General features: G+C 44.4%; 1 protein-coding gene across 4 annotated transcripts in view; it reads left to right on the forward strand.

The window, feature by feature from the left end:
• The window catches only part of LOC129701277 (acyl-CoA-binding domain-containing protein 6-like), a 462001-nt gene that overhangs the window by 431173 nt on the left and 13836 nt on the right, over positions 1 to 16992 (forward strand). For 3 of the 4 annotated variants that reach the window (XM_055642435.1, XM_055642436.1, XM_055642439.1), the window contains one exon: positions 11156 to 11186. The exons of the other annotated variant lie outside the window; for it this stretch is intronic. In XM_055642435.1, coding sequence (XP_055498410.1) covers positions 11156 to 11186 — 31 coding nt within the window. The remainder of the gene's footprint in view (positions 1 to 11155; positions 11187 to 16992) is intronic. 4 annotated transcript variants of the gene reach the window in all.

The raw sequence follows: 16992 nt of genomic DNA on the forward strand, positions 1-16992 counted from the left end.
TGCCCTTGACCCTCTGGATGCAGCGGGTCCGGTAGATGTCCTCCAGTCTGGGGAGCTGGGTGCCAGTGATCCTCTCAGCAGTCTTAATGACGCGTTGGAGAGCTTTCCTGTTCTCTGCGGTGCAGCCAGATGCAGTATGTGAGAACTGACTCGATGGCTGACCTGTAGAACCAGAGTTATTCCCTGGCAATCAGTTTGGAGATACAACGCAGAAACAGGTCCTTCGGCCTACAAGGTCCACGCCAACCATCGATCACCCGTTCACACTAGTTATCCCACTTTCTCATCCACTCCCACTTTGGGATGTGGGGGGAAACACACAGTCACACAGAGAACATGCAAACCCCACAAAGACACCACCCGTCAGGATCATACCCAGGTCTCTGGCACTTGAGGCAGCCGCTCTACCAGCTGTGCCACTCTTGTCATTCTTTTTAGTTATTTGTTAAATAAAAATGTGTTCATTTTGGAATAACATCTTTTAACATGTCATGTGTTTCCGCAGTTAAAGCAAGAACGTGCAGTTATATGATATTGTATGTTCTCACGACACTCTACATTTCTTGTATCCAAGTTATCATCGCCACAGATGTCTTGTTAGCAAATGTAGCAATCAATTTGAGCACGAGATCTTGTACAAATGAGATGAACGACCACCTTACCAGTTTTCAGGTGATGAGGGAAAAATGGTGGAACTAGCAATCAAAAATAAACTCCCCAGGTATCTTCATATGCATCCATCCGTGTAACTAGGACAGGCAAAAGGGGCGTTCATTCAGTCACATTTGAAAAATGCCCCCCTCCCTTCCTGACAGTGTAACGCTGCCTCAGTAATGTATTGAAGTGGCAGCTTGGATTATACGGTTGATACTCTTACATTTACTGAATGATGTAATCTTGTAATAATATTTTATAATTGAGAAGAAATTATAGAAGGCATTGAAGAGCCCTATCGGTGCTGTGATGGGGCTCACCCATCATGGTTTCAAAGTTAATTTACTCACTGCTATCCTTATCTCACAGTTTTTGTCTTTTTATCTCTGGCCTTTGTTCAACACCCCTCCAAACCTCCACCTCCCTTTATTTTTTCCCCCCACCACCTTCGCTGTGATCCACCTGGACTCGACCTATTTTTCCCTCCCCCTAGCCTCACAATTTCCTTCCTCTAGCCTCACAATTCACAACTGTTTGGCAGATGCAGTATAATGTGGATAAATTTGAGGTTATCCATTTTGGTGGCAAAAACAGGAAAGCAGACTATTATCTAAATGGTGGCCGATTGGGAAAGGGGGAGATGCAGCGAGACCTGGGTGTCATGGTACACCAGTCATTGAAGGTAGGCATGCAGGTGCAGCAGGCAGTAAAGAAAGTGAATGGTATGTTAGCTTTCATTGCAAAAGGATTTGAGTATAGGAGCAGAGAGGTTCTACTGCAGTTGTACAGGGTCTTGGTGAGAATACACCTGGAGTATTGCGTACAGTTTTGGTCTCCAAATCTGAGGAAGGACATTATTGCCATAGAGGGAGTGCAGAGACGGTTCACCAGACTGATTCCTGGGATGTCAGGACTGTCTTATGAAGAAAGACTGGATAGACTTGGTTTATACTCTCTAGAATTAAGAAGATTGAGAGGGGATCTTATAGAAACTTACAAAATTCTTAAGGGGTTGGACAGGCTAGATGCAGGAAGATTGTTCCCGATGTTAGGGAAGTCCAGGACAAGGGGTCACAGCTTAAGGATAAAGGGGAAATCCTTTAAAACCGAGATGAGACAAACTTTTTTCACACAGAGAGTGGTGAATCTCTGGAAAAGCTGCCACAGAGGGTAGTTGATGCCAGTTCATTGGCTATATTTAGGGGAGTTAGATGTGGCCCTTGTGGCTAAGGGGATCAGGGGGTATGGAGAGAAGGCAGGTACGGGATACTGAGTTGGATGATCAGCCATGATCATATTGAATGGCGGTGCAGGCTCGAAGGGCCGAATGGCCTACTCCTGCATCTATTTTCTATGTTTCTATGTTTCTAACTCTTCTATTTTTGTCTCATACTTTATCTCTTTTCATCTCTGGCTTTTGCCCAACCATATGCCTATGAGCACCCCCCTTCTCCCCCTCTCTTGCCCCCCACCTCACCTATATCCAACTATCACTCGTCAAGCATTGTCCTGCCCCACCTCTCGTCCAGCATTTTGTGCTGGAGTAACTCAGCAGATCCCAGTGTGACAAAAGTCTTGTGAAGCTGGCAAGTAAATAACCTTACAGATTATTAGTCGATTGCACCAGGAATGAGGAATTTGAATGATAGACTAGTGAAGCTGAACTTGTTCTCCTTAGAATAGAGAATGTGGTGGGGAAATTTCCCTGAAAAGTTCAGAAGTTTTTAGGGAGAGGTAGAGTCTGTTTCCTTGGCAGCATTGTCAAGAATCAGAGACAATTGAATTTTGATATTTGGCCAAAAAAGCATAAAACAGGTGGGGTGATGATGATAGGGGAGATAAAATGTGTTTTTATCTGAAATGCAAAAGTGGAAAGAGACTCAAGCGTTATAAGATTCATATGGTATTTGGGATGTAATGTGGGAAAGACCAAGAGACTGGGACCAATTGATTAGCTTCTTCAAAGAGCCAGTATGGTTTCATGAGTTGATTGGCATCGAGCTGTGCTCGAGTAATCTCTTTCCAAAGCACCAATATGCCATTCATTGGAGTGATTCTGGACGCACTCCATGATGACAACCTTATGCCATCTTTGAAATGTAATTAATGACATTATTCTTGTTGTTCTGATGCATTCTGCTAAAACTAAATAAGACTGTGTTCAAAAGGCGAGAAAAAATTAGATAGACTCAAAAAGCTGGAGTAACTCAGCGGGTCAGTCTATCTTCAGTTTAAGCCAGTTCCTTCATACAGATAAAATTAGAGTATTGGTAGAAGACAAATGTTGATATGTGAAAGACAACATGGTGTTTGTCTCAGTGTTAATGATGTTCTTCAGAGATAAAAATTATCTCCAAGTTAAACACAAATGCCGGAGGAACTCAGCGGGTCGGGCAGCATCGTTGGAGGGAATGGATAGGCGATGTTTCAAGTTGGGGATCCTCCATCTGAAGAAGGGTCCCGACCCAAATCGTCACCTATCCATTCACTCCAGTGATGCTGTCTGACCCGCTGATTTCCTCCACTACTTTGTGTTTTGCTTGAGATTCCAGCATCTGCAGTTCCTTCTGTCTCCATGATGTCCAAGTTTCTTTCATTTGTTATACTGATTGCACATGACCAAAACAAAAATGTCCATACTTGCATTTAACTTGCCATTATTTGTGTACCTCCTACCTCAGGGCTTCAGAGATTAAAATCTATTCCCATGGAGGCTGCTGTAGTAGCTTTTGTTATAAGAGAAAGGAACTAATTAATTTGTGGCATCTGGAAAGTTTACAAGCCTTTTCTCCACAAGTTGTTTTAAAGGACACACAAAACAATGTCACTTAAGTGCAACAAGTTTCATACTGTGGTTTGAGCCAGCAGAGACTTAATATTCCATTTAGCTGTTGGGAATTAGGCACTTCACCCAATCGATAAAGCAGCTTCAAGCCTGCATCCCATCTGTACTGCAATTAGATCAGCCATAAGATTGTTTAAAAGCTCTGCACTGTGTCAGGTGTAATTCCTAATTACATCCTTACTTATTTGAAGCAGTCTGGGAGTCTGTTTCTTACTGCGTGCCACTACTGTGTACTGCCTGTTGTTCATTGCTCCATTGTGAAACCAGTTCCATTTTTTAGCTTAGTGATAGAACACACAAACAGGCCCTTCAGCCCAGCGAGTACAGCCAGCCCGCCGAGTACAGCCAGCCCAGCGATCCCCGTATACCAGCGCTATCCTACACGCTAGCGACAATTTAAAATTCTCACCAAGGCCAATTAACCTACAAACCTTTGGAGTGTGGGGGGAAACCAGAGCACCCGGAGAAAACCCAGGCAGTCACAGGGAGAACGTACAAACTCTGTGCAGACAGCACCCGTAGTTAGGATCGAACCCGGGCCTCTACCGTTGTAAGGCAGCAACTCTATCGCCGTGCCACCCCAATTTTCATATACCTTGCACTGAGAAATGTTTTTAGATGGTTTTGAAACCTGCGGTACCCTTAAAAAAAAATTCCTGTCAATGTTGCTCTTGCACGTTCTCCCTGTGACCACGTGGATTTCCTCCAGGTGCTCCAGTTTCCTCTCACATCCCTGAATATCTCCCAGTGACTAGCAAATGGATGAGAAAGTGGGATATCATAGAACTATTGTGAATGGGTAATCGATGCTTGGTGTGGACTCAGTGTTTCCATGCTGTATCTCTAAAGCTTTAAAAACTCTCAGCTGCCTGACCTGTCCATGCTCTGTCACTTGTGGCCACTTGAATATCCTGATTTGAGGAAGGACATTCTTGCTATTGAGGGAGTGCAGCGTAGGTTTACAAGGTTAATTCCCGGGATGGCGGGACTGTCATATGCTGAGAGAATGGAGCAGCTGGGCTTGTACACTCTGGAGTTTAGAAGGATGAGAGGGCATCTCATTGAAATATATAAGATTGTTAAGGGCCTGGACACGCTCGAGGCAGGAAACATGTTCCCGATGTTGGGGGAGTCCAGAACCAGGGACCACAGTTTAAGAATAAGGAGTAAGCCATTTAGAATGGAGACGAGGAAACACTTTTTCTCACAGAGAGTGGTGAGTCTGTGGAATTCTCTGCCTCAGAGGGCGGTGGAGGCAGGTTCTCTGGATGGTTTTAAGAGAGGGCTAGATAGGGCTCTTAAAAATAGCGGAGTCAGGGGATATGTGGAGAAGGCAGGAACGGGGTACTGATTGTGGATGATCAGCCATGATCACATTGAATGGCGGTGCTGGCTTGAAGGGCCAAATGGCCTACTCCTGCACCTAATGTCTATTGTCTAATATGAATCATCCCTTAATGGCAACCCTTAAGTGTCAAAGATTGAATCTCAGAAATGTTTGGCCGTAAACCTCTCTGATTCAGTACTTCTTGTATTCTTTTTGAAATTTTAGGGGCAAGTGTTTGGTCAGATCTATTAATCCCTTATGCAGCTCAGTGTTAGATTTTGCTTCATGATGCTTTTAAATGCCGTGGGAGTTTTTCCGTCCATAAAGGTATCATATTAATACAATATGTTGCGTTGAGCTTGGTTTATTGTCATGTGTACCAAGGTACAGTAAAAAGCTTTTGTTGCAGGCTAATCGGTCAGCGGAAAGATAAGACATGAAACTCACATGGTGACGTCATGATAAACAAGATGGAAGGGAACAATAAGGGGTTAGAAAGAAGTCTGGACATACAGTTCACTATTTAAATACAAGTTGTTATTTCAAGTTACACTTCTGTCAGTTTTACTACACCGACCGCTTACCGTCTTAAAACTGGGATTTCTTGTCACGCAGAACAATCTACTGGTTAATATTTACTCCAACAGGCCATTCTGTCCACAAGGGCCTCAACTATATGTTTGACAGTATATTCCACTGATACCTGGACATGCTTCAACCAGGGATAGAGACCACTTACGAGCACGTTGAGCTTAGTCGGGGGGAGGGGGGGGGAGAGAGAGACACATTAAGAGACTTTAGTTAATGGCTAAGGTTCTTTATGCAGGATGTTGGAGAGTGTAAATTTGAGAAAAGGCTGAGGTAAATTAAATAGCCATGATTAAGCTCAAGCTCCCGCTTCAAGCACTTGAAGGGACAACTGGTTAACAATTCCAGTCGAAAAAAGTACGACGCAGGGTGATGCCTGTTTGGTGGTGAATAGCCGCCCAAAGAGTCGTACCTTTTACTGGTCGCCGCTGGATTTCCAACACGTTGAAAAATTTCGGCAACCTGCTGCGACTATGACGGGTGCCGGCAAGTCGGCGAAAAAAATCGCGTAAAGGTGTCGTGGTTTATTTTTATTTTCGAGACCAAAATATCTCAATGAAATTTAGTTTGTTTTAAAACTGAGATTGCTTATCTCAGCAGTTTGCGAGAGTGACAGGGTTTACACTTAGTTTCAGGGTAGTGGGTGAGGAAAAAATAATAAAGGCAAGTGGATGTGTCAACAGATTCAGCCCAACTGGGGAGGAAACCTGGAGATTTCTTTGACCATATGGTTGACTATCATATCAGGTGGTGCATTCACCCACTAAGCTACTGGGGGATCCCAAAGGATAGTTCTCTAACCCACTTTTCTAACCAATCCTCTTTTTATTTCATCTGTTTTATTCAATTGAAAGAAAATCCTATTTACACAAAGTGATTAGACCTCTAAAGTGTCCTGCTAAAGCCAGCTGAAATTTGACAATGTGTGGATTATATTTAGCGTGGTGAGTATTTAAATAACAGATAAAATAGATAAAATATGATCCAAAATCCAGCTGAGATCTGAGGTAGCAAATTGAACAAATACTTCCCTATTATAATTGGTAATCTTCATCACAGAAGCCATAACAAGTTGGGTTATGGGGAATTAGCCACAAAGTGAAATTGCAAGCGAACCTTGCAAATATTGAGAATGTTGTGGGAATTGTATTCTGCATGTAAAGACCCGTTTACATTATAATTAGAGTGAATTTAAACCATTTGTACACCCTAACCTTGTGACCACCCGTGTTCAGAACTCGTGGTCTAATTCCAGGATCAGTATTTTCCAAAGCACTTAGGAACTGTGTCAAGGGTTATGGGGATAAGGCATGAAAATGGGATTAGGAGGCAGAGATCAGCCTTGGTTGGATGTGGAGACTCGATGGCCTAATGGCCTAATTCTACTCCTATAACTTGTGAACTGTTGCAAAGCAAAGAGGAAATGCTGGTAGCCTGAAGTTCATTTTTTTGTGAAGGCAGCAGATTCACTGAAGTTCTTGCTGTGAATAGTTATAGATCGAGAATAAACAAGCTCAGCATTCTGTTGGCTATAGGTCATGTACTGCTCACTGTGCTACAAAGCCATACTAAATAGATGAACTAAGTCTAGTTTAGTTTAGAGATACAGCATGGAAACAAGGACTTTAGCCCACCGACTCCTCGCCGACCATCGATCATCCGTTTACACTAGTTCTATGTTATCCCACTTTCTCATCCACTCCCTACAGACGGGAGCAATTTACAGAGTCCAATTAACCTACATCTTTGAGATGTGGGTGGAAAACGGAGGAAACTCACACGATCACAGGGAGAACATACAAACTCAACACAGACATCACCCAAGGTCAGGATTGAACCCGAATCTCTGATACCGAGAGGCAGCAGCTCCACTGTACTGCCCCTAATTGGCAGCAGCTAGCTTGTCACAGCTGAAGAGCATATGTGATGTTGCGAGGGAGCACATCACACATGGATAGGGGGATGAAACTAAATCTCCCTTATTTCTGTCTTCTCCTTGTCATACAATCAACACTGCCAATCCATCTCCCATCACCCAATCTCACCAGACACTAAACAACAAAATCAACTGTGATTTCTTACTGAAGATAGACACAAAATGCTGGAGTAACTCAGTGGGTCAGGCAGCATCTTTGGAGAAAAAGGACGGGTGACGTTTCGGATCGGGACCCTTCTTATAGATAGATAGATATAGATAGCCTTTATTGTCATTCAGACCGAAGTAGAGTGGAGGGAACTGGAGGTAGAAAAAAGCCAGAACAAAAGAGGGCCGGCAACAGATGACCAGGGAAGGGTGGAGCCCATAATAGCCCATTGTTGGCTGGGGAAGAGGTGATAACGAAGGATACAGGGAAGCAGACAGTGGAACTAGTAGGATGACTAGGATGGGGGAGTGGAGAGGGAATGCAGGATTACTAGAAATTAGAGAAATCAACGTTTATTTCTCTGGGTAGTAAGCTGCCCAAGTGTAATATAAGGTGCCTCACTCTGACAGCCTGAATCTAATATTGACAAATTATCACTCTGAGGTCCGATGACCCATTTGGAAATATACACTTGGAAAGTAAGTCCCCACCTTCAGAACAGGCGGCGATGGACAGAAAGAATGTTAGCGTGTCTGCCATACCTGTGTGTGATGGAAGATTTTCTAAAAATGGTGGTGGTGTCAGATTCTGTGCTTCTGGGTAGCTGAGGTTTTGTTTCAGCAGTGCGGCCTTTAATAAGTTAGAGTCATAGAGTGATACAGCATGGAAACAGGCCCTTCAGCCCAACTTGCCCACACCGGTCAACATGTCCCACCTGCCCGTGTTTGGCCCATATTCCTCCTAACCTTTCCTATCCATGTATCTGTCTAACCTTCTCTCAAACGTTGGGATAGTCCCAGCCTCAACTACCAGCTTTTTCCCTTCACCTTAAACCTGTGTTGCAGTTGGTGAGTGTTATAGGAGCAAAAAGTGTTGCAGGTGGTGAGCATTGCATGAGGCAACAGGAACACGTTACATTTCCATTCACCTTCATGATGACCTGAACCGTCGAGCATGTTTAAGGAGCTGCTGCAGGAAAGGACTTGAAGCATCATCATAAAAGAATGACATACTCTGCAACTTTGCTTAACAAACTTGTTCTTTATTATTTTTTTTCCGAGAGCAGCCCAATCCAATAATATTTCTCCAGTGACCTCGGGGACTAATCCAATAGACAATTCACGAATGAATGTAACCTCAGCATGCAGGACAAAGTACTGCATTAGAGTAAAAGAGCAGTGTGTGGCTGTTTACAGAGATCCCAAGGACAATGCAGACTCCTCCTCTGTTTCTCCTGCTTACTATGTTCGTATCCAGTCGATTATGTAGCTCGTATACTAAATGCATGTGGAACGACTTGGAGTCATTTTGGCAGCCATTCAGCCCATCGAGCCCGGCTGGATTTCCGCAGAGCAATCCAGTCACTCTATCTCTCTGGCCTAACCTTATAGAGCTGAAATCCCTCATCCATGCAATCTGGTAAATCTTTCCTACATTGTTTACGACATCCATGCTCTTCATAAAGTGCGCTGAATGGAATCAGATACCATATTCTCATGGTCCAACCAATGTTTGATAACAGTTATCCCATTGGGGACATTGTACTTTGTCTCAGGAAACCACACTCTACAATGCGCTTAAATGCTGAGAATAATATTGCTTCCCCATTGCATTATCTATTGTACTTTGTGTTTATATATATATGACTGAGCGTTCAACTGTACCTCAGTACTGTTTTGCATACAATCCAAACAGAGCAGACATGCGGATATTACACAGACACATTATGGCGTTTGCTCTATTATGATAGCAAGCAAAACAGTGCTTTTCACTGTACCTCAGTACAGATGTGACAATAATAAATCTAAACTTAAGACTCTATTAAACATGGGTTAGGCTGGGAAGATCATCAATGACCCCTCGCACCCCAACCATGGACTGTTTGCCCTCCTCCCATCCGGGAGGCGGTACAGGAGCCTCAGGTCACGTACTAGTAGGATGAGGAACAGCTTCTACAATAATACAATCACATTGCTGAACTCGGAGTCCCGCCGATAGATTTCTCCGGTCCCTCCGTCCCCATTGTTTAATTATACTGTGTTTTTTGATTATTCTGTATCTTCTCTCTTTCTATTTTTTTTAAATTTCTTTATGCACAACTACTACGGACTGACGCAAAACTGCATTTCGTTGTACTCATACTTGTATTTGTGCGATGACATTAAAGTTGAATTGAATTGAATTGAATTGAATTGAATTGAATTGAATAGTCCACTGAAGTATTGTCTGAAGTAGGAGACTCCGATAACTAATTTATTCTGTAAATCTACAGCAGTAAGGTTGTGAGAGCTTGTGTTTCTCCAACAGCAGACCTTTATAGATATTCCATTTCCTGTGCTCTACCATTGACAGAAGACCTACAGCCAAGCAAAGCCAAAGGCTCTGGCATTCCCTCTGAAAATGTCTCTGCATCTCCATCTCATAACATCACTTTAAAACCTACAACATTGTCCAAGCTTTTCAATCATATAATCCTAATATAATCTCCTTCAGTTCATTATTTAATGTTTAATGTTTTATGTATCATTCCTAACTGTCACTGTATGTCATGTTGTCACTTGCGGGCAAAGCACCAAGGCAAATTCCTTGTATGTGAATACTTGGCCAATAAACGTATTCATTCTCTTCATCCATTCATTTATTCATGCATTCATTCATACATTCATTCATCGTTTTTATTAATAGTACCCATGAAGCTCTTTTTTTAATTACACCATTTTTTTTAAGCTCAAGTTAAGGAAGGGTTTGATCACCCATTGAATTTTTTTTGTTTTTCTTCAAGATGAGAACTCTTAGTTTTAGGAGTAAAGCGATTGTGACTGTAAGGGATCAGCATTAAGGTCTAACCTGGATTGTTTTTTCCAAAATGCTGGAGGTCAGGGGAGACATGATAGGTATATAACATTATGAGGCATAGATCGGGTAGACAGTCAGAACATTTTCCCCAGTATGGGAATGTCACAGCATAGAGGGCATCGCTTTAAGGTGAGAGGGGGGAAAAGTTGAAGGGAGGTGTGCAGGCCAGTTTTTATATTCCCCAGAGAGGCTCTTTCTCAAAGAGTAGTGGAAGCAGAGTCTTTGAATATTTTTGAGATATACAGAATGTCATTCTTGACTCTAAAAATGCAAGGGGTAAAAGATTATTGACGGTGGACAACGCTGAAGAGTTGAGATGACAATTGGATCAGCTATAATCTCATCAAATGGCGAAGCAGTCTCGTGTGGCTGCATATCCTACCCCTGCTCCGAATGACAACATATCCTTTAAAGTAGTATATTCACTACTGTCAAGATTTTGTAATGCAAATGTACAGTTTTGGACTGGAAATAAATGTACATACAAGAGGTTTACAAGTTGCTGGGTTGTTCACAAATTTCTGCACTTTGGACTTGGGACTTGGATGAAGCCAAAACATTCCCGCCTACCCCCTCTCCAACCAGCAGGCAGATTTCCATTCCTAATTTGAAGAAAACTCAGAAATGAAGGACTTGTGGATTAAATGTTCAATAAACCCTCAACATTCAGTTTGTAATCATAAAGGAAGCCAATAATGTAATGCCGATCAATTCATAGAAGTTTATTATTTGATTCACACCATCATTATTTTTCTGATCATCTGCATGATATACAGTGATATTTCTCTCTTCTAATTGCAGGATAGTGAAGGACAAACAGCATTACATTATGGTAAGCCTACTAATTTGATTGTGTTTTTTTTAATTAAACTGTACTGCAAAAATTACATGTCAGATTTTGAAATAAAGGCTAGATCAAATCATCTCCAACAGCAACAGGTTATTTTTTTATCAATATCATTATTTCTGAACTTTGGTCATAATGATGAATGAAACCACAAACTTAATGTGATGTTAATATTGGAATCTCCTCAACCGCTGTGTATTAATGACCACTGCTATCTCTTTGGGTTTGTTGTATGACTTGCACCAACAGAACAGGCAACTGCCTGTTCATATAGACATGCCAATAAGATTGCTTCCAAATAAGGAAATTATTACAAAATAACGAGCAGATTTTTCCCCTTTGTATGTTAATCACTTAAATTATATATTTTCCCCCTTGGGGCTATTATTGAAAATACAGCCGTTGTTCCGTCGTGGTATGTTGGTAAATCACAATTAAACATAATTATATTATGAGATGAGCTTGCCTCCTTGGTGACAGCGAGGCTTGCATTGAGAACTTCAATTATATTTGGTTACATCCCAACAGACGTGTTCAGCCCACTCTTTGTGTACATCATTTACTGGCACAGTTTTTGTGGGTGGGAAACTATTATCTTGCATTTAGAACATCCTGACGTTTTGTTTTGATGTCATAGTGGAAACATGCCCTTCAGCCCGACTTGCCAACCAGCCAACAATGTCCCAGCTACACTAGTCCCACTTGCTAGCGCTTGGTTCATATCCCTCCAAACCTGTCCCATCCATGTACCTGTCTAACTGTTTCTTAAATGATGGGATAGTCCCAGCCTCAACTAGCTCCTCTGACAGCTCGTTCCATACACCCTCCACCCTTTGTGTGAATAGGTTACCTCTCGGATTCCTATTAAATCTTTTCCCATTCGCCTTGAACCTATGTCCTCTGGTCCTGGATTCCCCTACTCTGGGCAAGAGAATCTGTGCATCTACCCAATCTATTCCTCGCATGATTTTGTACACCTCTATAAGATCACCCCTCATCCTCCTGTGCTCCATGGAATAGAGACCCAGCCTACTCAACCTCTCCCTGTAGCTCACACCCTCTAGTCCTGGCAACATCATCATAAATCTTTTCTGACCTTTCAAGCTGAACAATATCTTTCCTATGACATGGTGCCCAGAACTGAACACTATATTCTAAATGCAGTCTCACCAGATTCAGATTCAGATTCAGATTCAATTTTAATTGTCATTGTCAGTGTACAGTACAGAGACAACGAAATGCATTTAGCAACGCCTTATACGCAGTCTCACCAACTTGGAAGTGGCGGCGCTGTGAAACGGCGGCGGCTCACCTGCAGTCTGTCTATTTTTACTTTTTTTGTGTTGTTTTTTTTGTCTTGTTCAGTTAAACCTTTGGTTATTAGGTTGTGTTATGTGTGTGGGGGAGGGGTGAAACAGGGCTTTCTGTCTCTCCCTTTGGGGGAATGCGACTTTCTTGTCATATCCCCCTTCTCTTCCCCCGTCTGAGCTGAGGCCTAATGGTGGAGCTGGCGGCCTCCAACCTGTGACCGACCTCGAGGATCCGGAGGTAGAGCCAGCTAGGACTTACCAACGCGAGGCTGGCCGTCTTCGAGCTGCGGCGGCGTTCGGGCAACGGCAACTCGGCGCTCCAGTGAGGGCGGACGGCGCGGGGCTGAGACACTCCTGTGTGGGCGGCCCAGCTCCCGGCTGGAAGGCGCTCCCATGAGGGCGGCCCAGTGCGGAGACGGTGCTCCGGTGGCTGAGGTGGCGTTCTGGCGGCGGTGACCTGAATCCAGGGCTCTGCCGCGGGCCAGTGGACGGCATCGTCGGGAGCTCGCAGGTCACAGGTTGGTGCCTGTTTTCCGGAGCTCCCGTGGCAACAACTGCGTCCGCTGGACTGGAGGGCGGCAGCTTCGACCACCCCCGGGCCGCGGAGCTTGAACTGCGGTACTGACTTACCATCGCCCGGTGGGGTATCGTCTCAGCGCAGAGGGAGAAGTGGAGGGAAGAGACAGTAACCCTAAGACTTTTGCCTCCATCACAGTGAAGAGGTGCTTGGTGAACTCACTGTGGTGGATGTTAATTTGTGTTTATTGTGTGTTGTTATTATTACATGTATGGCTGCAGGCAACAACATTTCGTTCAGACCGAAAGGTCTGAATGACAAATAAAGGATTCAGTTCAATACAGCCTCAACATGACCTCCCAACTTCTATACTCAATACTCTGACTGATGAAGGCCAAAGTGCCAAAAGCCTTTTTGATCACCTTATCCACCTGCGACTTGACCTTCATGGAACCATGCTCCTAGATCAAGTCAAGTCAAGTCAATTTTATTTGTCACATACATATACAAGATGTACAGTGAAATGAAAGTGGCAATGCTTACGGGATTGTGCAAAACAACAGAACAGAACAGAATAGAACCAGTATTTACATTTAAAAAAAAGACACAACAGTATTTGCGCTCTGGTGAGATCAGAGTTTACAGTCCTGACGGCCTGTGGGAAGAAACTCCGTCTCATCCTCTCTGTTTTCACAGCGTGACAGCGGAGGCGCTTGCCTGACCGTAGCAGCTGGAACAGTCCATTGCTGGGGTGGTAGGGGTCCCCCATAATGTTGCTGGCTCTGGATCTACACCTCCTGGTGTATAGTTCCTGCAGGGGGGGGCGAGTGTAGTTCCCGTGATGCATTCGGCCAAACGCACTACTCTCTGCAGAGCCTTCCTGTCCTGGGCAGAGCTGTTGTCAAACCAGATCGAGATGTTCCCGGTCAGGATACTTTCTACTGCATCAGAGCAGAAGGATTGAAGGATCCTCAGAGAGACTCTGAAATTCCTCAGCTGCCATAATGGGTCGGTCCCACTTGTAATTAAGACGGCTAGCACAGTGTACGGTAAGTCCTTTATAAGAGGGGAGAAGGAGTGGAGACAACTTTTAATAAGCCAGAGATACACAGCTGTGAAGTTCGGCGGACATTTAACATTACCGGTTGATTATCCTTGGTTCTGAAAACTCCTGCTGACCAGTCATTTTCATTGTCTCATTGGGGGAAAAAAACGTAAGCAGAGGTTTTCAGAACCAAGGATAATCGACTGGTAATGTTAAATGCCCGCCGAACTTCACAGCTGTGTATTTCTGGCTTATTAAAAGTTGGCTGGCTTCTTAAAAGTTGTCTCCACTCCATCTCCCCCCCCTTCTCCCCCCCCTCTCTTCCCCCTTCTACCCTCTTTTATACTTACCATACACTGTGCTAGCCATCTTAATTACAGCGCCAACCTACCTTTTCATCGGGGTGAGTGTCTGTATCACCTTGGCTTTGTACCGTGTGAATTTTAGACAGAGCACCCCCGCTTGCGTTGGCCCATAAGGTGGTAAAGGCACTGCCCTGCCTTTCTCACCAGTGTGGCAGTGTGTGTTGTCCATGTCAGATCCTCTGTGATGTGGACTCCCAGGTATTTGAAGCTGCTCACACTATCCACAATTGTCCCATTTATCCCCAGTGGCGTGTAGGTCCTTGGATGTTGTGCCCTTCTAAAGTCCACAATCTGCTCCTTAGTTTTAGTGACATTCAAAGGGGAGGCTGTTGTTCTGACACCAGAGTGCCAGGTTAGCCATCTCCTCCCGGTAGGCCTTCTCATCGTTATCGGAGATCAGGCCCACCACCACAGTGTCATCAGCAAACATGATGATGGAGTTGGAGCTGAACCTGGCCACACAGTCATGTGGGCACAGGGAGTACAGTAGAGAGCTGCGGACGTAACCCTGGGAGGATCCTGTGTTCAGGGTGAGGGGGTTGGAGGTATGTCTCCCCATCTTGACTACCTGGAGCCTGGCAGTCAGAAAGTCCAGGACCCAGGCACACAGGGGAGTGTGCTGTCCCTCTGCTCTGCAACACTACCCAGAGGCCTACCATTTAAGGGCCTGTCCCACTTGGCCGTCATTTACACGACAGGCCGGCAGTGACTGACGTGCGTCCGCACAGCCGTCTGGAGTGCGTGACGTCATTTGAAGATGGACACAAAATGCAGGAGTAACTCAGCGGGACCGGCAGCGTCTCTGAAGAGAAGGAATGGATGATGTTTCGGGTCGATCCTCTTCTTCAGTCTGACGAAGGATCTCGACCCGAAACGTCACCCATTGCTTCTCTCCAGAGATGCTGCCGGTCCCGCTGAGTTACTCCTGCATTTTGTGTCTATCTCCAATCGTCTTGGCCCCGCTCTGGGAGTAGGAGTGGGGGCGGATCCGGACCGCAACGGCCGTGAGCCCCAGGCCGAGCTCGGCGATTGTTTGCCTGTTTCTGCTGCTGTCGGAGGTGAGACGTTGCACCGCGCCAGGGTCTTGGGCCTGTCCCACTTTGGCCGTCAGTTACGCGACAGGCCGGTGGGGCACAAAGATTTTGTGCAGGACGAAGTCCACACTTCTCCACGCCACTCCATGCGCCCATCCCCCGCTACCCACACGCTAGCAGGTCACGTAAATAGCGCGCGAATGACGGCCAAGTGGGACAGGCCCTTTACTGTGTAGGTCCTGGCCTTGTTCGACGTCCCAAAATGCAACACCTCACATTTCTGTGTATTAAATTCCAACAACTATTCCTCCACCCACCTGGCCAATCGATCCAGATCCTGATGTGATTAGAGTGCCGACAAACAACTTGGTTTCGTGCAAATGATCGTTAAAAGGATGACATCTGTTAGTTATTTTAAACCAGGAAACTGACATGCCTTCCTTCTCCCTTTCTATTGAATATGTTCGATTAGTAAGAAAACATTTAAAGTTTTTGTCAGTGGGAATGAACCCTAATAACTGTTTTTTTTAAACTTTGTCACAATGATTAGTAGTGGAGTGAGGAATGGATAGTGTACTTATCCAACTGATTTATTTTCTTGTTAAGAGTCATAGTTATTTAGCATGGAAACAGGGACTTCAGCCCAACACCGCCATGCGAGCAAGATGTCCCATCCAAGCTGATCCCATTTTCCTGTGTTTGGCCCATATTCCTCAAAACCTTTCCTATCCATGTAGCTGGCCGAGTGTCTTTTAATGCAGTTATAGTTCATCAACTACCTCCTCTGGCAACTCGTTCAATATACCCGCCACCCTTGTAGTGAAAAAAATGCCCTGCAGGTTCCTGTTAAATCTTGCCCCTCTCATCTTAAACCTGTCCTCTGGTTTTTGATTCCTTTGGAAGCATTAACCTCCCGTAGAAACTAAATACTTGGGTAACACAACGGGACAGGCAGCATCTCTGTAGAGAAGGAATGGGTGATGTTTCAGGTCATGACACTTCTCAGGGGCTATGGAGCATTTTTGAAAGTGGGGGGGGGCTGAACGATCACTGATCACTGGCCTTGGGGGTACATGGCGAAGGGCGCCCCCCTCCCACAGTAGGGATTTAAAAAAAAAATTATATTTTAAAATCATGTTTTAGTGCATTGTAGAAGTATGATTTCAATGTTTTTTGTTTGAAATCTTTTTAAGATAATGTAGGGCATACGTGAGAGATAGGAGCAGGTGATTATTAGAAACATAGAAACATAGAAAATAGGTGCAGGAGTAGGCCATTCGGCCCTTCGAGCCTGCACCGCCATTCAATATGATCATAGCTGATCATCCAACTCAGTATCCTGTACCTGCCTTCTCTCCATACCCCCTGATCCCTTTAGCCACAAGGGCCACACCTAACTCCCTCTTAAATATAGCCAATGAACTGGCCTCAACTACCCCTTCTGTGGCAGAGAATTCCAGAGATTCAACACTCTCTTGTGTAAAAAATGTTTTTCTCATCTCAGTCCTAAAAGATTTCCC

Source organism: Leucoraja erinacea, chromosome 10, assembly GCF_028641065.1.
Source record: "Leucoraja erinacea ecotype New England chromosome 10, Leri_hhj_1, whole genome shotgun sequence".
NCBI classification, from domain to species: domain Eukaryota; kingdom Metazoa; phylum Chordata; class Chondrichthyes; order Rajiformes; family Rajidae; genus Leucoraja; species Leucoraja erinaceus.